Raw genomic sequence first — 27,337 nt, 5'->3', positions numbered from 1 at the left:
AAATTAGCACAGAGCAAAGAGCTGAAATTTTGCACTTGAAATAGAATCAGGACTGGAACAAATTATTTATGAAATAAACACCATGGCAAGCGGAAGCTCGTTAGAAAGAAGAAATAGTAAAGACAGGACAAAGACTCAAGATATAGTTGTGTGGGGCAAAATAAAATCAAGCGCAACAAAAGCAGCTTGCTTTCTCTTCAACGACCGAGGAAAGATACCAAAACACACCGAAGAGAACCCAAGCCTCAAACCATCTAATTTAGGTACCTAAAAAAGGAAGCTGCTTTTCTATATTCTCTCTAAGTCAGTGGAGAAAGTAAAAAAGGAGGTTCTACAAAAACAATTCACAAATAAGCCTGATTTACAGCCCAGGCTCTTAGTCAGGGAGGTAACATTAGGTCATAGGAATATTCCCGAGTGAATGATCCCTTATTCCACTCTCCGAGCACAAACAAGGAGTCTCTTCTGGGCACCCAGGACGGGCAGAGCAGGCCGCTCCTCCCCAGGGGCAGCAAGCAGAGAGCATTTCTCCCTCTCCCCCCTGAATTCTGCTGCTGTTGTATTGCATGGCCGATGTCCCGTCATTTGCTATGAAAGCTGAACCGACCCCGAGAGATAAAAACATTTTCATCATCTGGAAACAATGAGGAAGCTGCGAAAGAGGACCGGCTCGTTCCCGCGGGAGGGAAGGATCAGGAGAAAAGGCTCCGCTGGCGGGGCGACAGCGGGCGGGCTGAGGCTGCTGGGGCGCAGCCGCTGCTGCCCGACCTCCCCCCCCGGCCCGCTCCAGCAGCGCGGCAACAGGTGACACCCACCCCCCGCCCCCCCAGCCCGCCTGCGCCCGACGGCCAGGGGAGATCAGCGCGGGCCGCGCTGCCTCTCCCAAACCGCAGAGCCGACAAACAAGCGCAGACAAAGGCGGCGGCGGCAGCGGGAGCGGCAGCGACGCGCTCCCCGCCCGCCGGGCCCGCGGCCCCCGGGCTCGCCCCCGGCGGGACTTGGCTTTGCCGCTCCCCGCGCAAACGCCCCCCGGGTTTGCCCCCTCCCCGGTTCCCCCGGCATCGCGGGCACCGGCAGCGCGCCCCCGCCCGCCGGCGGCGGCAGACACTGCGGGCCGGGCCGGGGAGGCCTGTGGGTGCGGTAGTTCCCTGCCCATCACCTGATGCGGTGGGCAGGCGCAGCCGAGGGCTGCGGGAACTACAGGCCCCGCCAGGCAGCGCGCCCGGCAGTCTCGCTGGTGCGCTCCGCACCTTCGCACGCCGCGGGGCCGCCGCCAGCCCGGCTGGGGCGGCTGCTGGCGCCGGCCGGAGCGGGATGGGCTCACCCGGGCGGCTGCCGGAGCACCCCCGCGGGCGCTGCTGCTGGGGACAGCGGTCCGCGGCGCCATTCTGATGCGACGGTGGCATCTATTGCTCCTCTGGTGGCATCGCAACCCCGCAAGATCAGTTGCGTCCGCTGCAATTAAGTTTGCGGGATCTGGACACGGGAGGACCGAGCGCGTCCGCGTACCGGTGCCCGCTCTTCGGCAGTTCCTCTGACCGCACCTCTTGCTCGGGCACCGCTAACTAGCTCCCGGTTCCGATCACAACACGCGCCGAGCCTCGGCGCTGGTATCCTTCACCGTGCTTTGGGAACGAGCCGGCAGAGCATGCATCGGCTTGTGGCGGTCGCCAAGCCAACTGCGGCCAGCCTGGGCTGCAAAGGGCCGGGGCTGTGCCGGAGCGGAAGGCGAGACATGGCCTGGCGCTGCGCGGCCCCGCTGGCGGCGGGGCGGCAGCCGCGGTGTCCCCGGCTCCCGCGGCCGGCGCGGGAGGGGACGGTGCGCTGGAGCAGCGCTGCCAAGGCCTCCGCCGTGAAGATCAACGAGAAGGCGAGCAGGGAGAAGATCCTGACGCTGGAGTCCATGAACCCCCAAGTGAAGGCGGTGGAATACGCAGTGCGGGGCCCCATCGTCCTTAAAGCCGGCGAGATCGAGAAGGAGCTGCGGAAGGTGAGGCGGGGGCGGCGGGGGGTGCGGGGCCGGGCAGGGCCGGGCAGGGCCGGGCAGGGCAGCAGGGCGGACCCCCCGCCGCTCCGCTCCGCTCCGCGCCGCCCGCCCTGGCCCTGCCCCCGGGGCACTCCTCCGCCGCCGCCGCTCCTGATTGGGGCGTCGGGGGGCTCGGCAGGGCCGCGGCCGGCGGTGGGGCCGACGTGGCAGGCGGTGCGGCCGCCGGGGCCGCCGACGCCCCCGGGGGCTGAGGCGCGACCCTGTAGAAGCCTCGGGAAAGCGGGCGGCCGGGGCGGGCACGGGGGCGGCGGCGCTGCCAGTGCCCGGTGCGGCGCCGGTGCGACGCCTCGTACCAAGTTACAAACTCGCAGGCGACGGGCGGCTCTTCCCCCCGTCCCTGCCGCTGCCCGAAGCGGCGGCCGGGGCCGGGCCGGGGCGCGCAGCCGCCTCCCGCCCCTGCCTTGCCCGCCCCCGGCCCCGCTCCGCTGCGGGACACCCTCCCCCTTCGCCCGGGGGGCGGCAGAGGCGCAAAACAAAGAAACCCGCCCTGCGGCTACCGTTTATCTCCTGTCACGGGTTGCGTAAGGCAAATACAGCATACCCCCATAAAGTAGCGTTTACGTTTCTTCAGCCGCTTCGACCCTTTGCTGCGATCCCGCGTCCTTTGCGCTATACGGTGGGCGCCCGAGCAGCTTTCATCACACCCACAGCGCGTTTAAAACGCGCGTTGCGACCGGAGAGACGCTGCCCTCGCCGGGGCCGGCAGGCGCCTTCGAAGCCCGCCGCCGCCCCGCAGGCGAGATGGAGCCCGGGGAGCCCGCTCTGCCCGGCCCCGGCCCCGGCCCCGGCCCCGCCGCCGCCGCCGCCGCCCTGCTCTCGGCGAGCCGCAGCCGCCGCCGAACGCTCTCCGCGGGCAGCGCCGGCAGCGCGCCTGCCGTTCTCCGGGGCAGGAGGGGAGGTGGCCGAGGAGAAGCCTTCAGCGCACCAGCGCTCGGTAACGCTCCCGGGGGTTTCGGCGGTGAGCGCTCTTAGGATCGGGCAATAAAGCCGGGGACAAGACACTCCCGAGGGTCTGGGCCAAAATGTGCTAAATACAGCACCAAATCACTCAGTGCTTACATTTTGCTCTTTATATTTTCCTCTTATTCCTTAAGACTTAGCGTTGAGGAAGGGAAAAAAAAAACCCAAACCCTTAGCAGTTGAGGCGTGCCTCTTTGCTTGTACTGCTCACATCGCAGCTGCCCCTGTCAGCACGAGCACTCATTTTTGTTTTGAATAAGGCATCTGGCATAGTTACTTTTCTATGGTTTCAGATATTATTGCCTGCCTTCAGTGCTTTAGAAAGTCTTGCTAATATGTTATTACAGATACTGCAAGACCCAGTCTGATTAGTGTATGTAAAGTGCTTTCAACAAAAACACTGCCATAGCAATGCTAACGAGAAGAGATTATTTTAATTCTTTGGTCTTTGTGTTACTTGCTTCCCCATGTTTTAGAAAGTGAAGCAGGTTTTCACCTCACTGTGTATTATATACATCAGTTACTTACGTCTAACTCAATAATTACTAAAACAGCTTCTTTTTTAGAACTCTACTTCAAAACTTCAGAGAGCTGATGGAAATTTCATTTCAGAACATTTGTTTTGATTTTTGCCTTAAGGCTTGTTTATAAAGGTGTCACTGTCTTTATGCAGCTAGGTTCCTTAGTAGGTGCATTTTCCAGAGGAGAAAATCCTCCAGTGTTCTCACCGAGTAAGCTTGTTTTCAAGTTAACATTGCAGGACTGGAGCTATTACTTGACAAAACAAATATAATATCATCTTCACTAACTCCTCCCAGCTCCCTGGCTTACTTCAATTACAAGCTGAGTCACTGGCAGAGGAATAATCTTCTGTGCACTTTTCAAAAAATGCAAGAGCAGGTCATTGCCAATCGCTTTATGAAAAGATTGTTATGGCAGTTTTGTGCCCACTTACGTGGCATTTTCCATTTAAAAGTTTTTTTTTTTCTTGAACCGGCCTCATGGAATATGATCAATGGCTCCCAGCATTCATAGACACGTGCCGGCTCTAAGATGGCTAAAGCAAACAAAAACCTCCCTGTTGGCAGGGAAGGAGGACAGTATTACTGTGAAAGTTGAGACAATCTATCTGCAGAGAACATTAATCAACTTAAGGAAGCAGCTGAAAGACTGCTTTCTTCCGCACTGCTCAAGTTATTCGTTCCTCTTTGCCTTTCTGATAAAAATACTGTTATTCCTTCTTTAATCAAGTTTAATCAAACTGTCTGGTAAAGTATACAGCCTTGAGGAGTACCTAGGTTCCTTATAATTGAAATACTATAGGTTATCTAACTGTCTATTTTTTGGTCTAAAATTGACTTCTGTGTATTCACAGGTCAATGGCACTTCTTTGTTTACTTTTCATTAAAACAGCACAACTACTTTTTTCATCCCTTTTGACTTCAACTCACAGAGTTAGGTCAACCACTGCCAGCAGAATTAATACTGACTGATGAAAGAAAAAAGGCTGAAGCGGTTGTCAGAGAAAGGTGATGCCCCCCAGCATCTCTAGACCCATGATTACTCCTCATTGATAGTACAAGGCTTGCCCCATAGCAGCTCTACTACATACGATGGGGAAGGAGCTTTGCACAAGCACGAAAGCACGGACTCCATAGTATGACATGGAAGCGCTGCACTGGCTGGTGGTAGCAAGAGGAGGCAAAGGTGAAGGAACAATACACACACTAGTAAATCTGCATTTGTCCTGGTCTGCCAAGATGCTTTTGGGTCATTTGTTTCTAAACTAAAAGCATCTTGAAGGCAAACATTGTCTAATCAGATGCAATAGAGGCTCTCCCTGTTTAAACTTGGTTCAATTCAGTTAGGCTTCATACTTGTGTAACTTCTACAGCTTGTTACGTAGACTATAAAATAGCTACTTGAAGCTGCTTGCACGGTGTAAGCTTTTGTCTTCCTTGAGTTTTGTTCTGCTGTCTCAGATTCTGAATAGCAGTCCCTCTGTTATTCTATCTGGCACTTGCTTCTTTTGTATATTAACTGCAAATGATTACAACATGAGCTGTAACTCCACATAGAAATAAGGACTAAAATGTTACCTGAGAAGTGTCTGACTGGGCAATTTAAGGGATAGTTCTTTAAAAAAGTAAATAAAAATGAGGCATTAATTTCAACTAATATGCTTGGGATTAAGCCAATGTAAGTGACAAGTTAGAATACTCTATTAAAGCAGAATAAGATTGATTGCTCAGGAGTACAGATGGGGCACACTGTACTTGGACTTTGTAAGTTTTGTTGGCCTGTGACCCATATTCATCTAGCTGGAAAACCAAGGTTTTGATCTACATTAAGTCCTTCCAGCTGGAAATCTTTACACAAAATTACTTACTTGAATCACTTCTCCGAATATTTTTTTTTCTAATCTTGAAATTGCATCATGCTTCAAAAGTGAAAACCTGATTTTTCTTCCCCTTTGCTAACGGTAATAATCAGCTGATTCTGGCTCACTAAGGTGATACACGGAGAAAGAACTGACTTCGGCCATTTTCCTTGGTGTTTCTGGAAACTTTTTAAAGCAAGCTAGAGCACAGGTATATTTTAATAAATGATTATATTCCCAATAGAAGTCAAACAAATAACATTTTTTTCTGAACAGCCACTGTAGTCTGACTTACTTTTATGGTAACAGGGTTGTACGCTCATCTCCTGTGGCCATGTTTTTCATTTGCATAACTATTCCAAATAGGTTTCTGTTGCACGTTTATTCTTCAAGTCACTGGTTTACTCCCTACATTTCTGTTTAGATAATAAAACTACCGAAATCCCTTTTACTTATGTAGCTATAATCTCAGGCGGCTTCTGCTGAAGTATTTTGGTTAAAAGACTGTAGAGCTTTTTTTTTTTTTTTCTTTTACTAATTCTTCAGGCTTTTAAATTGAATAGAAAAAAATTCTGACTTGGAATCGGGGCTTAATTGTAAATGTGAGTTGACTGTGTCCCTGGGAGTTGTGGAAAGATAAAACACAGTTTAGACAATGACATGCAGAAATATAATTTGACATGCCAAGAAAGAGATACAAGATTGACTGGTACACTCAGTGATGAAAGATGTTAAGCTTAAATTACCATCCTATAATTTTCTGCTTTGAATACGTGACTGTGTGCACACTAAGAAAGTATCTTCCAGGCAAGAGCATTTGGCCTCATTAAGACAGAACTGCTGTTCCTCAGTTGCCTGTACATGTTGCATATGGAAGCGAATCTGTAGTAAACCCCATGTTTTTTAACAGGGGGAAAACTACTGCAGATAAAGATGAAAGAAAATCAGTTTTAAGGGTACCATTACCAAAATTGTATTTCAGAAGCACACAGTCCACAAGTCTTGTAAGCAAGAAAGCAAAGTAGCAAAATCTATTCCAAAATAGCCCTTTCCCAACAGGAATTCAAGTTAAGACGGTCCTAATGTCTAATCTCCTTCTAATGAGCATTATTTTAATTCTGTCATTTACAGTCACATTAAAATCTAGGGCTTTATTCATATAGGCAAAATTTCTGAATGCAAATGCACTTTGAACAATGTGTAAGGGAAAAGTTACTTGAGGACAACTCCTATTCTGTAATCCCTGAATCAGATCTGCCAGTTAATGGTGAGCCCCACTGATTTTTTCATCTGATATTAGAGGCATGGAAGTCATCACTGCCATTTCAAGTCAAAATCCAGACTTCGCCTTCTCCTTCCTTCCAACAACAGTTCATGTCAGCTTGAATTACACATGCATAACACAAACTCAAAGCCTTACTCTGTGGTAAGCAGGTCAGGTTTATTTTTCTGCTGTGAGCTGTTTTAATAAAAAGATTGGAATGCTAATTCAGGCCTTCAAGTCCCTATTAGTTAAAGGCCTCTGGGTAGTGCTTTCTTGGCCCTTTGAGAAAGGCAGGAGGGGAAGCAAGCAAGCAACTTGGCTACTACAGCATAGATCTCAACTATGCTGAAATGTTTGGTTTTGCCAGCTCTCTTATTATACAGCTTGTTTGTGCAAGTCACAGCAAAACCAGACTCGGCTTGTGCTAAGGAAATAGCACAATGTTTCATAGTGTGATTTTATTGCCCGATAACCATCAAGAGGAGGCACAAAGCAATGGCAATGAAAATGAAACAATGAGGAGCAGCCAAGAGTGGACAAATTCTGAAATTCAGAAATAGCAGAAATACCATGTTGCTCTTCTGGGATTAAAAGCACCTCGTATTCTCATGGCCTCCGCAAGGGAACCCTTTTCCGTTCTTTCCTTATCGCCATTACCAAATCCAAATCACACAAGCCTCTCTACAGACTGAGGGTTTTCCTTTGAAATTTGCTGAAGACTTTAGCAAAGACAGCTTTAGGTCAGTTTGCACCCTTCTTTACTCTTTCTGGCAGAAGTGTTATTTTGCAATTTGCCAGTATTCTTAGATGGCACCATCATAAAGGGAACCTCCAGGCATACTAAAACTCCTAAGAGACAAACCAGCTCCTGGCAGTGCCTTGTCTTCATGTCAGTTCTTTGGGATTGGCGTAGTCTATCTTCTGGCATCATATAATTTCTTTGATCAAATAATTCTCCCAATACTTCTTGCATGGTGACTCTCTCCTTAGTGACAGCTCATAATTTCATACTGTACTCCTTACCTGTTGGGTTTCTTGAGGCCATGGGGATGTCTAGGGGAAGAGGAAGCTTCTCCAAACATGGTTAACTACATAAAGATTTGTATTGACTCTGCACCAATGAATTCTGGTTCGCTTATGAAAACCCCTTCTCCCAACTTTGTATGATACTTAGAACACTGATACATTTGATAGAATAACCCTGTCTGACCTGCTTCAGGTTTCAGAGGCTTTTCATCTGGTCTCTTAAAAGACTGCATTTCCTCTGAGGAAAGGAGAGTGACAGAAGTAACTGCTGAAGGAACTGATTTCCAAAGAGCTTATTCCAAATGTGGGAAGATTCCTTTATTCCATTAAAATCTTTTCATTCTCAAGCAGACAGCAACTGAAAAAAAAATGAACACTTTTTTATATTTTCTGCTTTACATCTGAATTTGAAAGTGCAAGATGGCTTCTTCAGCTTTAAAAATGGCTACTACAACTAGTCCCTGTGCTAACAATTGCAAAAGAGTGGCGGAAGATTGGCTTTGTTCCTAACATGAAGATGAATCATGTTGTTAGGACAGTGTGAGGTGCCACCAAAGGAAGAAGGCTGTAGCAATGGTTGTTTTGTAGGGCTGGGGAATGGTCTTCCTCCTTGATGTGGTTCATACCCTCTTCAGTAGACATGAGCATCAATCTGGTACTTAACTGCTTCTGAGTTTGTTGTTAGAACTCCTGTTCTGCAAGCTTCACTCTTCCAAATTTCTGCCTGCTGGCAGAGGCCAGTTACAATCCAGTCAGACTGCCTCTAGAACACACCTTGAACGCCTGCCCGTACTGAGAGAGAGAGAATATGAGAGTGAACATGGGGTGGGGAGGAAAGGCAGAGAATAAGAAAAGGGGAGAGAGAGAGAAGCGGGGTGGCGGGGCAGCTCTCTCTCACTAGAAGAAAGCAAAACAATTCCAATGGCCTAGTTTCTGCTCCCCTTGTATGTTCCTTGGCTTGCCAGGGAGTTAAATTGTCTCAGCACAGGCATGTTGCTGACATGGTCAAAGACTGCTTAGCCTTCTGCAGTGAAATAAATCTTGCCCTAACAAACTATGTCCTGTTGCAGCACTTTTTCTGCTGTTCTACAACCCGATGTTGAGGTCATCAACATCACATTCACACTTCCTCCTTTTATACAGATCTTTTCATAGACCTTCCAAAAAGTATTTGACATTAATCTTCCCTTGGATACCCATGCATATCAGTGCCATCACCATAGAAGAAACCTTGATACAAGTAACCAGTCACTAATGCCACTCTGTCTTAAGGATTTAAGTAGAATTCCACCTTGAACTCATCTGTAGAGTCATAGGCACAGTCTTAGACATTCCTTCATGCCCGCTTCTGATACTCTTACTTTGAAACTTTGACTCATTAGTATCTGACACTTGCTCTTGCCTGTAACTGTTTCCTGTTCCTTCTTTCCAAAATGGTATGATGCAACTTTTTGTTCTGGAGGAATCAAAACTAAATCTGAACAACTTCTGATATTCCTTCTTTCCATAGAAAGACTGGAAAGCAAGTAATAGAAAAAGATGAGAAAAAACCTAAGTAGTCATAACAATTTTTTTCTAGGTTTCACTAGGAGGGGATATAATGAATCTTGTGAAGACAGTTCTGAACAATTGCAGATATTAACTCATTGTCAGGGAAGGCAAAGGCCCCAGTTATTTAAAAGCATCTCTCTTTTGAAAGACAAAAAGGGCAACAGCTCTTGTAGCTGAGACCAAGAAATACAAGTTACTCAAGAGGACCACAGGCCTTTAAGCAGGTATGTGGGAACAGCAGGTACAACACAGAAAACCTAGCTGTTCCTTCTCTACCAGGATTTTACAGTAAGATAACTGTTACGTATGTTTTCCTATTTTCTGGTAGTGTGGGGTTTATGGAGTAGGTGATGATTATATACTTGCAGTTGATGGCCAAAGGCAGTGATGGCATAAACACTGAGTTTGGCACTAGCAGAGATCTGGATGGTATCAATGCTAACAAGCTACAACATTATTTACAATAAACCTGACACAGACACCAGAAGGATCCGTTACCTTTGTTTTAAAGGCTGTACCACTATAAAAACTCCAAAGGTACTTTATGAAATGCAAGGGTACCTTTCAGCATTTCACTGACTAAAGAAGCAACTATTCTTTATTGCAGATCACAATAGTATTTGTGTGCAAAAACGATCTAATTTGTCTCACATAATACATTTATGTTGTTAGGGGTTTTGTTTGTTCTGGCTTTAACCTGGTAAAACGGTATTTGTTTCATCTTATTGCTGAGAACTGCTACGTTTTTTTAGACTGCCTAACTTAAGGCATCCCTTATTCTTTAACAAATTTGTATTACTGCACAAATCTAAAGAGACTGATTCAGTTTGCTGTAAGAAGGACCAAATGCAACCAAAATCTGTGGGAATTTTTCTTAATTTCACACAAACTGAATTTGTCTCCTCCTACATGTGTCTTTCTTTTCCGGTTTATTTGTAAATTAGAATGAAACAATGTTGTGCTATCAGTGGACCCCAGATAGTCTCAAGGGAACCTATTTCTAGCCGTTTGCATTGCTCATCAATTGCTAAACTTCAGCCTCAGATACTTGTAATCTTTATCTGGCATCCCTATTCCTAATTCTTTGTGTAAGGTTGAAATACAGCTCTTACTTAGGCACTCACTTAGATCAGCAAACATAAAAGCAAATGACTTGATGGAGTCAGTGTGTCACTTTCATTTATTTTAAGTGAACATTTTTTTCAACTCCTGCTAAATTTAAGGCCATATAAAATTGACCCTTTTGAGTCAGGATCATGTTAAGTCCAATTGTCTTGTTTTAATGCCATTTCTAACTACCTATTTAATTTCAAAAGAAAAAACTAAATGCTCAGTTGTATGAAGGAGTGGATCTGCAGTGGGGGTTTGAATCACATTATCACATAACCTCTGAGCCACATTACGCAGCTGTAAACCTCCGAATCTTGGCATACCTGGGAATTTGTATCCCTGGTGACTACTAATATTTTGGTCATTGTTGTCTTTACACATCTGGGTTCTGGTCTGTCACTGAAGTCCAACACATAATCCATGGTGGAAAAGCAAAAATTAGTTAAGGCTTGCCAGCCATATTCTATATCCAAAGCCAATAACTTGCTGTAAATACATGGGCCAGGAAGAGGCTTTGTGAGTTCAGTCCACAGCCAGAGCAGGTTGTTATATGTAATTTTGTACAGAAAACTGATCGGTCTAATTTTGCAGTTCATTAGTCCACATGAAAATTCCGTCTCTGTTAGAAGGCCTCCCTACCATCTCTCATACTTAAATATACATTAGAAAAGCTATACATTTGTTGTTGCCTACCTCATTTATTCTTCTTGTAATGTTGGCCTTTACTTTCAGTTAATCTTTTCTATTTAAATCAATGGTGGTTTTTTTCTACCAGTCAGTTCCTTGCCTTTTTTCCATTATTTTATTTTGCTTTTTAAAGAGCTGTAATTGCTAATCAACGTTTATCAACTGTTTTCCCTCTGTTCTCATGATGTATTCAGCTCCTCACAGGAAAAATGGGTGGTTGTTCCGATTTCAGAGATTAGGAAGCTTTTAAATATTCATGGTGATTATTTAGCACTTCTGCTGTTTGTCATATAGAGCTTCACTATGATATACTTTGTAAAATATCTGTATATGGAAAAGTGGGGTCATCACACAATGCATATTTAATCTAAATACAAAATAAGTAAGCAAGCAGTATCTTTTTTTACTCTAAAAAGTACTAAAGGTCTTGAGGTTTCTTTTGCTGGTGGATGTCCTCAAATCTTTTTAGCATCTTGACTGATCCATCCCTCCCTTAGGTGTATCAAACAAGTTACTCTAATATTGACGATTCAAAATGCCTCTTTTTCATCTTTTCTACTTCAACGTGTAGTTTCCAGGCAAGTCAATCTCTTACTTGTAGCTAGCAGGAAAAAAAAGTCAGCCTATCATTTAAAAATGTGTCACAGTCAGCATCATTTCTGTAAAGCATTTAAGATTTACTGGCAGCATTGTATAAGAAATGCATTAAGGTTTACATTAAACACTCTATCTGTTGTGAGACTAGGCACTGTTTAGTTACAGCCATATGACAGATACCAAAAAAAGAGGAATTATTTATCACCAGCCCTAACAGTACATTGTGAATTCTCTCTTTTTAGGGAATCAAAAAACCTTTTACTGAAGTAATTAAGGCCAACATTGGAGATGCACATGCAATGGGACAGAGGCCAATCACCTTCCTCCGTCAGGTAAGAACATTATAAAATATTACTTTTGATTTTTTATTAGATTACCAAGAATGCCTTAAAATCTGTCTGATGTGTATATTAGTATAAATGATTCCCTAGATGCACTTAAGACTTAAAATAGTTCTTTTTTAAAAAATTACAGATTTTGATTTCTGAGGCGAAGTCCTATACCTTGCTTGCTGAGCTTCCTCTTTCAACACAGTAGCTTTCCTTACTTTTCAGATCATTCCCCATCCATGCTTTCTCCTGCCACTTCTCCTATGTTATCAGTCAGCACATTCATTATCAATAATGCACTTCAAACAACGCAGTGGTTGTCCTCAAAGAAAAAAAGCAAATGCCTTTCTTCATCTGACAGTATACTTTAAGATCTGCACGCAGTTGGGTGCAACTAGTTGTACCGTTGCTGATTTTGCACATTTTACCTCTGGACAAGCTAACTGGTAGGTTAACTTCTGGAAAGACTACAACAGAATCCTCATTTGTATATTATTCCTAAAACACAAGCAAGGTTTAAAACTAGTAGCGTGCTATTTACTGAGCATGCCTTACACACACATGTAAAATCCTCAGTCTATAATAATGTAAATTCAGAGCATTCCAGGACAAACTGAAGCCATACCGAACTGGGGGTCCAGGATTATAAAACTCTGCTATTACAACAAACTGTCAGCAAACTAGGAAGACCAGAGCTTCTAACAAATTACTCAGATCCAATGTTATTAAAGAAAATACTGCGTAAATGGGAAATCCTTTCTCTCCATGACTGTGTGTGCACATGGATTAATTCTTTAGTCATTGTCCTGCAAGATGGCAACAGCCTATCCATGTTACCCCTCGTAAGCATAAAGATGAGAGATAGACTGGAACAAATTAAGCTGATCTCAAGAAAGACCTCTGGATTCTTTGTGTCTTATATTCCTTCATAAACATAATTCTGCTAGGTCATGTTCCTACTTTTACTATGTTCTATATCACCACTTCTTTTTTCATTAAGTATTTCTCACAAATTCAAATTAGTAATAACAATAAGTTATTTTTGGGAAGGATTATTAGAACATGCAACTGGGACTTCAAAATTTGGTCATATTTCTCAGTTCTGCTCCATATTTAAACTCTTGATTTCTTGTCAATAAAGCAGGCTAGTAACACACAAAGAGTGGAGGATAGAGCTGTTTAGAGATAACATATGAATAATTAACTGTGTTTTACTGTGTTTGCACTATGCATAGCTCACTTGGACTCCAGTCTTCGCTGTCTGTAACACAAATAGTTAATAATTCTATAACTGTTTTTATCAGCAGAACTTGGAACCCCATAAGATTTCTTCACTTCTGTAAGCACTACCCTTAAAAAAAACAACTGCAAACTCTTCATCAATAACCTTTGTTTTAAATTAGCTAGTATTTGTGATCTTCATTTCCAAGGAAAGTTAACAGTAATATTACCAACTTAAAATAACCACTGGGAAGTGGCCAATTTACATTTTCTTGGCACTCTAGGTAGTGGCACTGTGTACATACCCAAACCTGTTGGACAGCCCAAGTTTTCCAGAAGATGCCAAAAAGCGAGCCAGACGGATCTTGCAGGGTTGTGGAGGAAACAGCTTAGGTAAGCATCTGTTTCAGTTGCTCCTGTTGGTATTAGAATCAACAAAGGTAGTTTCAGTATCTGTAGTGCTAAAATTTCTTAATCACGTTTTATATAATTGCAAGTCAATGGGAGACGACCTAGGGCAAAATGATGGGGGGAGAGTTCATGGTGTGGCCTACTGATAAGCAGTGACTAACAGTGCAAATTTTTGATGAGACTTGTCACAGAAGAGGACAAGATGAGGATTATACAGTTATGGAGCCCTCACCACAATAACATCTAGGCATAACCCTAAACAGAATGCTGAACTTTTTTGTATTAGAAAAGTAAGTGGCAGAGAGTACTAGTGAAGCTTTGTTACTGTTCTTACGACGTCTGTTAATCCTGGGCTCTGACAGCTATGTCTCCTGCTAAGTCTCGGTGGAGCTGTTTAGAATTTTATTACCTCTAGGTGTTTCTCTGCCAAGGAGTCTACTGTTCCTGTAACAATGGTATCAACAAACAATGTATGTCCGTCTCAGCTGATCCAGTTCACAGTTCTGTATCTTAATTTCGAACCACCAGTCCAAGCATGTCTGTCAGGGTATGAACTGGGGTATCAGAAACTCAGGTACCAAGGCGATAATGCTCTGTGAAGGGAAAGCTACACAGCTGAAAGGTGGTAGCTTTTTACTTAGCCGAGATAGTTTTAACTGAAGGTGTCAAAGCCTTATTTCTCCAAGGTAAAACAACCCTTGAAAGGATTAAAGAACTGTGTTCTTCAACCACTGTTCCTGCAAGAGTATATGTATAATATACACATAAATAAGTACAAACTTTGCATGTTCAGTAGAGAGGAAATGGGAGAGACAAATTCTTTATCAGCTAGCAACTGTACTGCCTACTTTTACCAGGGAAATGCCACTAGAATTTCTACTCCGCAGATAGTGTTACAGCTGCTGGGTACGGCAAAGAATCTGGCACACTTAATTACCTTCTTTCAGGTAGGCTAACAGTGACATTTCAGAGTACGTATTAGAGTAATTGGCATCTTTCTTAATCTTTGTGATTGCAGTGCCTGTTTGCACTGGCATATTTTGAGAATAGGTGCTGTGAAACTTAATAAAATAAACAAAACCTAAATAGTGGTTATGTTAGCAGTATTTCAGCCTTGGACTATTCCTAACAACACAGCCTAATACAGAATGTATTTTATCTTCACCTTTTTTGCATTGGTTTTGTTTCTATATGTAGAACATTAAAAATACGTTTATCAAAACTGAGAAGTTCCTCTACCTCCATGAATTCCTTTCCTGGCTTACTTTGGAACAATTATCCACATAGTACTAGTTGTCATATAAGAGGTACTGGAGATACATTTGAATTTTGCCTCGATCTTTCTTTATAGTGATTTTCAAATTCAGGGACATGGTAAGAGTTCCCAGAATGCGGGGTCTTGGCCCCGTGCTGGAGTGAAATGAAAGGAATTCAGCCTTGCATGATACTTCTGAAATATGTTGACTCTATACAAAATCCCCTTTTCAGCAGAAGATTGCATATTTCAAGTAATTTGCGTTAGCTCAGTAGACACTGAGGAAGCAGGCCTGAAACAGTTGCAATATTCAAATAAGATGATCATTCTGAATACACCCTTTGAATTTCAGTGCATAAATTGCAGTTCTCTAAGTAACTGGAGTCTAAATGATTTTTTCCTGATATGATATGTACCAAGAACACCTGTCCCTCTAAATTCCTGAAAACTGAACCCACTGTAGACCTTACTGATCTGCTGTACTGGTTTATGCCTTCTCTCCACCCTCCCTGTCTCCAGTATCGTGTATCAGCCCTTTCTCTTGGCCTCAGTTGCTCATCAGCCTCTGTACAGCACTCCATAAACACGCAGTCTGAGGCAAGTGCAGCTGAATGGAAATTACTCCTATCACTTTGTTGGTAGTCTGACAACTTACTGCTGTCCTCTTCATGGCTGAGAAGGAGAAACTGCCTTTCTTGGGAAAAAGCAAAGGTCAAAAACTGATCCCTCCATGTAGCTTTAAGTTTTGTGTTGTGTTCTAATAAAACCTTATTTTCAAAAAAGTCATCAATCCAACACAGAAGTGGCTTCACTACATATGGTCAAGCTATTTGAAGCATTGTACCTACATCTATACCAGCCTATTTAAATGTATTAATTCCAAAGTTACTATGAACGTCTTGTCCTCTGGATATGAACTAGAATAACCTCAGTTCCAATGAACGTTCATTTGGCAAAACCCTACTCATAGTATTGAGTCTTGCTACTCCCAGACCATGTATGAAGGCTCAGGTATGTCCTGAACTTCTGTTGTGATCGAATACTCTGGGACTCCTTTGACATCACTTACTTTGCATGTGGGATAACTCTCATATCTTTCCAGGCAGTTGAGAAATTTACTGTTCTCCTATATATAAAAATGTCTAATATATGCACATGCTGCTTTTTGGGTTGGGCTTATTTATTTGCATCCCACAGTGCAAACAGATGGGTTCTAGTCAAAGCTATCAGTCGAGTACAATTAAGTGTAGAAGACCTGAAAATTGAATTCAGGTCCTCTGTATATCCTCACTGAGTCGTGGGACTCAGCCCTCAATGGAGCACAAGACCGAATGACAGCTTAGGTTTGTTCTCCGACTTTAACAGCAGCTTCCTATCTATGGTCAAAGACCCACTATAACTTTTAGTCCTATAAAAGTAAATGTTTAGGACATCAGGGAACTTTGTGCCCCGAATTACCATTTTGTCCCATGCAATTGTGCAGTACTTGCAAAAGTTCTTTGTCTTTATAAATTATGCTTTCACAGAAGTATTATCAGGCAGACTACTAGCATATAACTGAGTGACGAGTCTTGAGTCAGGCACAATTATTCCACTCCACCCAACAAGCAAAGAAGATTCTGCAGCTTCATGACAGTGTTCTGAATTAGATGTACACTTCGTCACTTCATTGTCCATTGGTCTTAGGCTTCATAGCTTGAATCCATTCCTCACCTTGGCTTAGGCTTATTTTTACTCTTTATTTGTTGCACATGCTCAGCAATGATGCACACAGGCATCTAACATCTTATGTTATTTAAGAGTATTAGATGTGGTCTGTAAACTGCACATGAGGCTTACAGATTGGGGTTATCCTAGATGTTTCTGCTACAAGTAACTGAAAAGCTGTTGCAGGAGACGCTGGGGCAGGGAGAGAAGCAGTTTAGGATTTTTTGGGTGTCAGACTGTGGGAGAAAATGGTATTATATTATTTCATATTGCAAATAGAAATCTTACTTTTGTCATGGATTTGAAGAAGTTATTTTCCTTTCTATTGCACAAGCTACCTCTGTTGCTTGTTCCATTACTTAAATAGGTGTTGGTTGACATTCTGAAGTGGTTTTCAACATAAAGTAACTGGGAAATAGTCAAAACAGGATTGCTGTCCCAGCTTGCAAAACAGCCTTTAAATACTACTTTTTACCAGTCCAGTATATTATTTTTGTATTTTAGTTACACTTATTATATTTGTCTAATTCCAAATGAATTATTTTGCTCTATGAATGAACCAACTCCCTTTCCTACTCCTTGAGAATAACCACATCCTGGGGATCTGAAGCCCTCATATATACAAACTACTTTATACCATACTAGCTCAGGAGTTTGCTAGCAAAGAGAAAATCTGATGTTCATTGTACTCAATTCTCATCTCATTCTCTGTTTTTCACAGGATCTTACAGTGCCAGTCAAGGTATAAATTGCATCCGTGAAGATGTTGCTTCATATATTGAAAGAAGAGATGGAGGGGTTCCTGCAGATCCAGATAACATATATCTTACCACTGGGGCAAGTGATGGTATTGCTGTAAGTGTTAAAATCAAACCTGTCTCTTCTTGGTATAAAATATTAATCAGTTTAATTTCTCAGTTACCTTTGGAAATACAGATCTCTGTTGAACACCTGGTCTCACAAACTCGTGTGAGTTTGATCTAAGAGATCCTGAAGTCACATTAAGTGGATAGCCAATACACCCAATTATGTGGATGTAAGATGCCAGGCTAAGAAACAGGCGCATGGAGACAAAGTCTCTTAATATACATTAACTTGTACCTTTTGTAAAGGTGGTATAAACTACATAGGTGCCTAAATATAAATTTAGGAGATTCAGACTAAATAATGGTGTCCTCAGTGGTTAAGATACATAAGCACTGAAGATTAGAGGGTATGAATCAGTGGCAGAGAGAAGAGGGAATGACCTCGGAGGTGAGAAGTCTCAGCAGCTCATCTTCTTAGTAAACTTTCTCTGCTAGTGCAGATTAGTGCCAGTTTATTACTGAAAGATATATTTCAGTAGCCAGCTTGTTTGGGAAAAACTTCAGGTTTTGGCTTCAACCAAGGTTCAAAGTTAAGACAGTTAATTAATTAGTTAAGACAGGAATAGCTGTCTCTATTAGATTTTTCCTTTACACAGGCATATTTACTGATATTACAAGAACCAGAAGTTCTTTGCTTTTATTAAGGCAGCCTTTTATAGCTTGTTTGTAGAAGTTTTTTTTTAAATGACATCTAGTGGCAGAGTTCAGAATGACGTTCTGGCATGAACAGTTCTCCAGATGTCTTTTGTGAATTGGCTTTGCAGAGTTTATGATGCCAAGCGTTAGACTGGCAGCTTGTCAGGAATGGCAGCGTAGCATATCAAATCTGTACCATGCTTGTTTGATTTCACCAGTGATGAAAAGTCAGCAGTACAATGAGTCTCATTATTTGGCACTTCCAAGGATAAAACAACTATTGTTTCACAACCTGGGGGACAGAGGGTTTTTTAAAGAGTTTTTAAATTTGCATTTGGTCCTGATTATACATTTTGGATGCTTGGTATTTTTAAACTAGTGGTGGGTACAAAATTATGTTGATTATCAATCATTAGCTTAGCAGCTGAGTTAGTATGTGATGAGAGGCACTGAAAGGCAGATTTTGTTCTAGGACCAGTGAGAACCTTAAAGGATACCACTGTTATATCTGAGGAGATATTTTTTGTTTTGCACTATCAATTACATGTCAATAAGGATGCCTGCTTTGATTGCATCTGTACTTCAGAGTTCTCCCTTGATTATAAAGGCAAGAAATCTCTCCACTTCCTGCACCAAATTCACTCTTTTATTTAATTCACATGTAAAAAGCCTACGCATAGACACACACAGACACACATCCGTTGGGCACAGGTAAATCCTCTGGACTGACCTTAGCACAAGCATTACATTTCTATCTCTATCTTCTGGGCGTAAACTACATGTGCTACATTAGGCTTCCATCCCAAGACATGCAGACTTTTGGTCTCATCTATTACTTGAAAATGAAACCATAATGTGAGTCTCTAGCTTTGTTCCCACGTGGCCACAATTGCTCCTAATCTAAAATAGGTCTCTGTTCCAAAGGAGAAGCTCCACAGGCCCCAGTTCTAATTTCTGGTTTTATTTATTGGCCTCTTGTGTTTGGTGAGATAAAATGAGTAGAAGGCAACAAGCAACAACTAGCTGAGGCTTCTTTGCTTAAAACTGGGCACAGTACAAAAATCATGATCTTGATATTCCTGTTTCCAACTTTCCCTCTAGCCTTGCGCTCAGAATGTTTTTCCTAAATTTTGCAGTTGATCAGACATGATCTTCAGAAGCCGTGACATGCAGAGGAATTCCATTAAGCTGAGTTGGGCCATCCTCACTCAGCCAGTAACTTAACTTGAAAGAAATAAACGCCCTTTGATACGAGAAAATGACTGTATGCTTCTAGAATAGAAATCTACTTTAACTCTAGATTTTTTAAGAAGGAAGATCAGTAACTTTTTCTAGAGTATACTATTAATTCTGGTGTGTGGGTTTTTTTTTTTTTTTTAATTCCCACTTTGTCCTCAGACAATTTTAAAGATCCTGGTCTCAGGAGGTGGAAAATCTCGAACAGGAGTGATGATCCCTATACCACAATATCCATTATATTCAGCAGCCATATCTGAACTAGATGCTATCCAGGTGAACTACTACTTGGATGAAGAAAATTGCTGGGCTCTAGATGTGAATGAACTTCGCCGTTCCTTGAATGAAGCTAAGGCATACTGCAATCCTAAAGTCCTCTGCATCATCAACCCTGGAAATCCTACAGGTCTATAGCCATTTTATTTAATGGATGGGTTTTAAGACCAATTTTTTGTTTTCCCCTTTCATTCACTTGACATTGTGGGCAAATCCTAAATATGTATCAAATGTGTAAAGCTGAATTCTAGAGATCAGTGCTCTAAGTAGGATAGTATGTCATACTTTTAGAAACTTATTTTCAGTATCCTGGAACTCCAGGGATTTGGGAAGAGAGGAGGAAGCCGGTTCACTTCACTGGATCCCGTTTGAAGCCACTGCTTCCACTGAACTTTTGCAGACTTGTGGAATGACTTTCAGTCACTTTTGGTCTTTATCAAAGATCTTCTCTCTGACATGGCCTGTAGCCTCTTGCCTCTGAGAGGCAATGACTACAGATACACTCTGAACTCAGTGGCAACCACTGCTTCCCTCAGAAGAACTGAGTTTTTTGAGTAGTTGACGTTGATTAGCGAGAAACTAGCTCCCACTTAACCATCATGCGAGTATTTCAAATGATCAGTTATACAGAGTACTCTTAGTAAGTTACTGATTGATTACTGTATCTCACACTTCTTTGCTTGAGATGGACCAAGTTACCTTGAACCGTAATTCCTCCAAAAATGTTCCTTAATTGCACACTTAGTGAATTGAATTCTGAAATTCGGTAGCACTTTTCTGAGAAAGAGAGGTATCTTATTGAAAAGCTAGTAGTATAACTAGGCCTGGGCAAAAAGAGTTGTATATATATGCTCCAACTAACTTTCTTCTTGCTTTAAAAATCAAACTATAGGACAGGTGCAAAACAGAAAGTGCATTGAAGATGTGATACACTTTGCTTGGGAAGAGAAACTTTTTCTTCTGGCTGATGAGGTAATGGAATATGCTGTTCTCTCAAAAGCACAGCTAAGATTACGCATGTGGGGTGCAATTTTGTTACATGTGTGGTATTGGTATTTTTTAAGTACAGAGAACAGATTCTCTGTTATCATATTAAGACATGAACAAACATGAAAGATTCTTAGTATGAGAGGATTAACATGAGAGTTGGCTTGATCTGGATTTGAACTAGAGAGAAAGCATAGGGAACACAAGCAAGGAGACACAAGGAGGAACTTTGCTGGAACTGACCTAAAACCTATGTGATACTCAGACCACTTCAAATGAAAGAAGCAGGAGGAAAACCAATTTAAACATACAAGTAAAGGTTAAGTTATACAAAGCAGCTCACTGTTCTTCCAAAGGCTAAACTATTAAACTCATTACACATGAGATAAAATGTGTATCATTACAGTAATTATTACTTAACAAAGAACCTTGTGTCTTCTAACAGCTTTGAGTGTTACCACTGTTTGTTCAGTTCAGATCTGGCTCTCTAGAAGGCCATCTTTTATCCTTAGTTGGGGGAACAGAGCACATTAATGTCTTCTGACTGTTCAGGTTTACCAGGACAATGTGTACTCTGAAGGATGCCAGTTTCATTCTTTCAAAAAGATTCTGTATGAGATGGGACCCGAGTACTATAACAATGTTGAGCTGGCCTCTTTTCACTCCACCTCTAAGGGATACATGGGCGAGTAAGTCTGCTTTAGTTTTTTATTTCATCTTCCTCATTAATCTGGTTGGACAGCCGTTTCATGTTAGTGACCTGAAGGTAATCCACTGTCTTATATTAATTTTCAGTAAAAACTATTAAGAAAAGGAAACCAAGCATTTAAAGCCCAGAGTAATGGATTAGCTCAGTGGTTTTCAAAGTACTGAGTAAGTGTATTTTTTTCAGACACTTAATGCCTCAGTTCCACAAAAGTGAAATCCTACAGTCCGAAACCGGACCTGTGATAAAGGCAAATACGGTCTCCAACATTCAAAGGGACAGCTCAAGAATCACTGGGACATCTGATATTACAAGTGTTTGGGTTTGGTTGTTTTGGGGAGGAAGAGATGGAAGAAAAATGATTTTTTGATTAAATGAATGCTGCTACAGCCATATGCTCTTGTTCTGAAGAGCAAACAATCCAAGTTAATCGTTAACTTGCCTAACGGAAGCTGCGTGTACACGATTTTCTCTGTATGGGATACTAGGGCCTAATGACATACCATTTAGTTCCATCTTAAAACATTATCAGTATAGCAACTTTTTCAGCAGCCTGTATGTTACATCTTGTAAGATCCTCATTAATTCTCTTTCCACTTCTGCAGTTGTTTTCATTGCTTTTCCAGTATTTATACACTTGAGGTTAACCGATCTTTTCTGTTCACTTTAATCACAGATGTGGCTACAGAGGAGGTTACATGGAGGTCATTAACTTGCACCCAGAAATTAAAGGACAGCTTGTTAAGCTGCTTTCTGTTCGCCTTTGTCCTCCAGTCTCAGGACAAGCAGCAATGGATATTGTAGTGAATCCTCCAGTACCTGGAGAAGAGTCTTATTCACAGTTCATAAAGGTCAGCAATAACATGCTTGTTCTTTTGTGCATTTCCTAAACCTATCCTAAGTATTATGAACTCAAAATACGCACTGAGACCAGACTTCTTTCCGTTCTTCCTGGACAATCCTGTAATAACACCAATTTACAGAACTATGCAGGGTATTTTAAATTAACTCAATATGGCTACTTTTGAAATTATTTTTTATTCCTTTTATGGCTCCTTTGTTTAGGAGCCAAAAGAAGCTAAGGTGGCATTATCAAATCAGCTTTCTTGCTGATAAATTCAACATTTCTCCTCTGTTTAGCATGACAAAAGAATTACTAAATAAGATTTGCTTTTACTAAAATCTAAACAGGAATGTAAATTCAAATACAGTTATAAAATCAGCCTTGTTCTTAGGTATCCAATGCCTCTATATACTGAACAACATGGTATTCTGTATTAAAGTATACATATAGTTTCTCACTTGTAAAAATGAAACTGAATCTGGCTTAAGGAATTACAGTATTGAGTCAGATACAGATTGAGTTCAGCCAACATGGTCTCTAAAAATAGCCAAGAATGGAAGCTCAGAAGGAAGCATGTAAGAAGAGGGCATGCAGATAGAGATTTCTGCAGGTTATTATCTATCTACAACACTCTGTAGTTGTATTCTGCTAATGCCTTTTTGCATTGCTGTCTTTAGGAGTACGACTGGAATTAGTAACATCATTTCCTCTAACAGCTCAGCAAAGCCCTAAAAGTGCTTAATTCAGTGAAGGCTTCTTGAAGCATCATAGTTTTCTCTGGCGTTTTTATTGCCACTTCAAATATGTCAGTCTGAACACCTTCCTTTTAAACAGGAGAAGGAGTCTGTCTTGAACAATCTTGCCAAAAAAGCCAAACTAACCGAAGACATGTTTAACAAGGTACCAGGAATTCACTGCAATCCACTTCAAGGAGCTATGTATGCTTTCCCACGGATCTTTATTCCTTCCAAAGCCATTGAGGAAGCAAAGGTCAGTCAGTCATTTTTACCCCAATCCATTTTAACCTTCACACACTTGTGCCTGCCACTTCTAATGATGAATTTTTATTCCAGAAATAGAGTAGGCTCATGTAGTTACAAAAGCAGTACTTCATTGACTACGTATGATCTTAAATATAACATGACCTTTATTTTAGGAGAGGAAAACAAAACATAGCATTTCATCACAGTGGTAAGGCTTCTAGATTGAGAACGTTACCCAAGGATGTTAAATAGATTAAGTCATAGGGTGGACAAGTAGCTGGACCTGTGCAAATTCCAAATTGCTGCCTGTGCCCAGGTTAGGTAGGCCAGCACATGCGACAGGGATTGTGAATGGCAGTGTGCTACTGACCCTAGAAAAGAAGCCCCATTCCCAAGTGTGGGAAAGAGGGACGGAGGTTTCCTTACAAATTTTATTTCTGTGCAATACCTTTTTTGTACTTGGGTCAGTAAGCTATATTACTAAATGACAGGTCTTTTTGTTCCTAACTAGAGCTCTGTTACCTAATGTGTAATACTAATTTTTAAAGGGAATTTTATCAACATAGCTGAGGACAAAAATAGGGCTGTTTTTCAGATGATTTTGATTAGGCATATAACCTGCATGTATTTAAGAACTTCCATAGTTATTAATCAGGGGGCTTTCAGGTCAGTAGATAATTCAGGGGAAAAAAATAGTAACTGCCAACAGAACTGGAACACACAGCTCTCAAATTAATTTCATCTTCTCGAATGTCAGTGGCTTAGATTTTTATAAGTACAATTTTGAGACTTTTGACAAAAAGTTACAAGCAAGTCGACGAGAAAAACAAAAATATCTAAAGCCTTTCTTTTGAAGCGAGTGTTTTGTGTAGGTTCTTCAGCCTTGTTCCTCCATGAAGTACTGTTATTTAATTCACAGTGTGAACTGTTCCATTAGCAATTGTTCTTCATCATCTTTAGTAAGTAGAACAAGAAACTAATAATATAAGATAAAGTTTCAGGAAGAAAAGCAATCATGAAATTCTATATATTTGGAATACTTTGACTTCAGTAATTCCAAAACATCTGTTCCCTTAGGCTCATAAAATGGCACCTGATATGTTCTATTGCATGAAACTTCTGGAAGAGACCGGAATATGTGTTGTACCTGGAAGTGGATTCGGCCAAAGAGAAGGAAGCTACCACTTCAGGTACAGTTTCTGTTTGTTTAAAATCAAATGAACTGTAATAAGCTAAGTACCATCCCAGTGTTTTCTCTTCTGATTAAATACAAGGATTTTTATTTCAGTTTACGTTGTCTCACTTTCTACTGGACATTTTCTGTAGACTGACAGCTAGGTCAAAGACTCAGTCTGCTAGATGAGCTATTCAGGTTTTTACAGTGTTTTCACAGCTTGCTGACATAGCTTTATTCTATTTTTACACATTGACATTTGAAATGCCTTCTCCACAAATATAAACAATAATAATAGCTTATACTCGAATCTTAAGGTTGGCTAAGGCATTACAAAAATTGCCCTGCTTTCTTCTGGGGGAGGGGAGATGAAACAGTGTTTTCCATATGGAGAAACTGCGTGAAAGATGCACTATCTCCCCTATAAATCTGCTCTTTAAACACACTGAGTAACTCTTCACTTTACCAAAACAAGATGTTGGACTAAATCTTCTAATACCAAAACTGTGAACATAAACTCTATTGCTCTTGCTTCCAATAAACAGCACTTTACTCCAGCTGAGCCACTGATAGCTAGAATTTATCATGGAATTTAGTTTTGTTTGGTCTGAAGCAACGTAACAGAGGGTACCCTTAGCCCTCATAGTTCTGCAACACGGATAGCTGGGTTAGATATCTGGGTGCATGCAGCTCCAGGAAAAAGCTAGTGTGAGTCCATTCCTGTACCAGTGTGGGAAAAACATTTTGTTTTGTAGTTCTTGCATACAGTCTTGCATACATAGTAAATGTGATTTTCAGATTATCCAGAAGAAGGAAAGAGGGACTAAAAACTGCAGTGTGGGATGTTGCATTGTTTTAATGCTTCTGAATTAACTCTTCAGTTCAAAAAGAAATGTACATTTACTCATAACTGCCCGACCCTAAAGCTCAAAAAAATGAGTATAATTTGGCATAACTGCCGCAAAAATGGAAACTGAGTTGCTGTTATTTCTCACTGATGACCTTCTTTATCACTCAATTCTTCAACAATCCTTTAATTCCTATATATTAACCAATTGAAACAAATTGCTCTAGTTTAATATTGTAGTTCAATTACACCATAAACACAGAAAATAAGAGAATCACATCACAACAGATATTAAACTTAACACATTACTAGCTGATATTAATCAAGGTCTGTGCAAAGATCACAGTTTAGTTCATTTTGAAGATAATGTGCGTTGTTTTTTTTTTTTTCTTTCCCTGAATGTTATTTTTCAGAATGACCATTCTTCCTCCAGTAGAGAAGCTGAAGATCCTACTGGAGAAAGTGAAAGACTTCCACATAAAGTTTCTTGAAAAATATGCATGAAACTACTGTGGCTTTTTCCCCTCATCCCCTCCCCTTCAAGGCGAATGCAGAAAATGAGCAAAGATGTGCCAAGAATGTGCTGGTGGTCTAATTTAACTAAATTCAAAATAGATAGAACCAATCTCAGATACTGCTACAACTTATTGGACTATTAAATTTAATGTCTGGTATAGAAGACACTGTTACACCAACTGTTTTTTTAAGGGGAAGGGAAGAATGTGAAGAAAGTGGTGGAAGAAAGAGTCAGTAAATGATTTTGTGCCTTGATTGGAAGTTACATTTGTGAACTTTTGACTCAATAGGTTGGGGAAGGGAGTTGGTCATTAAAATTACTACTGTTGCGTGGTTTTTTTTTTTACAAAACAGAAATGCCAAGAGCAATTGTTCAGCTAGGAACATGTTTCCCATCTTAAAATTCTACTAAACAAAAATTCAAAAGCCTACTTTATAGGTATTGTTTGGTTTAATCTTTTTTGTTGCTGTTGTGTTTTTGGTTGCTGAAGTGTTCTCCAAATCTGATTCAGCATGTAGGTACAGCGTGCTTATTTAAAAAAAAAATCTTTGGCAGATGTGTGCAGATACCTTTGAACTTCTGTTAAATCCTGCCATCACAGCATCATCTGAGTGGAATATACAGTTTTGATCAGAGGAGTGAACATGGTGTCTGCCTGAACCCTACTTTTATGAAACTGAAACATAATGAGGAATAGTAGCTTCATATTCATATGCTATTCAACACATTATTGCAGCATAAGATGAGAGTGCTTAACACTTCCTCTCATAACAACTCTAGGAGTCTCCTGTTAACTCATATCTTTTACATACACAGAACATAATAAGTTACTGTCTCAAAGCAGACGTGAGTACTGTCAATCCTTTCAAGCAGGGTAAAAATACAACACTACTTCAGGATTGCTTTATCTATGGAGAACATTTGTTTGGAACCACGTGACTCAGAGACACGTTAGCTGGCCAAAATCCAGCTTGAACTGGCAAGGACTAACGGAGGTTGTTACCAGGAGAAATGCTGGGGGTGGTTTCTAATGAAGGAAAAGGTATTAAAAGGAAAATGTCTTGCACCAAACATAAAGGTAATGATAGTACCGCTCACTCTTAAATCTTCCACAGTCATACTGCTGGCTGAATGATCCTGAGTGCTTATTAAAACCCAGCTAAACCAGGTTGCTATCTAGGTGTACAGCTGCATTACTCTACTAATCTATGCTAGTTTCCCTGCCCAAAGAAAGAAGGCTTCAGTTTCTCTGGAGTTGGAAGCTGGACACCTTCTGCTAGCATTGATAAAGGACTGAAGGAACATAGCTTCCAGTATTCAGCCATGAAAGCATTAGCATTTGTCAGGCTTAGGCTTAGCATTACAAAGTTTATTCATTAAGAATATCTCACTTAATCTAGTCATTAATTTTAAGTTATTATTTAGAAGTAAACTCTTTTTAATGTCTACTAGCACTTTGTTAGGCTACCTTTGTATGTAGCTGGTTCAACATCCTATGCTGATCCAGGTTACTGAAGCCAAGGGCTAGAGAATCACCATATGCATAAGGCATGTGCCAACCTATTATGTGTGGAAGACAAGAGATGTTGCCAATAATTGTCCTTGCAACAGCAGCTACTAGTCTATGACACAGCATTAGCAGTTCGTGTACTTCTCACAGCTCCTTACTGAAGTCTGTGAGAAGAATTTCGTACTTCTCAATCACCTGCCAGTGGTCACA

The 27,337-nt window shown here is 41.4% G+C and overlaps 1 protein-coding gene across 1 annotated transcript; it reads left to right on the top strand.

Annotated features, from left to right (window-relative positions):
- The first annotated feature begins 1,648 nt into the window (after window positions 1-1,648).
- GPT2 (glutamic--pyruvic transaminase 2) lies at window positions 1,649-27,337 on the top strand. The gene is made up of 11 exons (XM_075715467.1): window positions 1,649-1,990; window positions 11,865-11,954; window positions 13,457-13,565; window positions 17,267-17,400; window positions 19,446-19,689; window positions 20,452-20,531; window positions 21,099-21,235; window positions 21,929-22,103; window positions 22,931-23,086; window positions 24,157-24,269; window positions 25,514-27,337. Exons 1-11 carry the CDS (start codon window positions 1,649-1,651, stop codon window positions 25,602-25,604), a joined length of 1,671 nt encoding a protein of 556 aa, XP_075571582.1. The 3' UTR covers window positions 25,605-27,337.

Source organism: Pelecanus crispus, chromosome 8, assembly GCF_030463565.1.
Source record: "Pelecanus crispus isolate bPelCri1 chromosome 8, bPelCri1.pri, whole genome shotgun sequence".
Taxonomy (NCBI): Eukaryota; Metazoa; Chordata; class Aves; order Pelecaniformes; family Pelecanidae; genus Pelecanus; species Pelecanus crispus.
The sequence above is the reverse complement of the archived record's forward strand: the minus strand, read 5'-3'. Positions and strand labels throughout refer to the sequence as shown.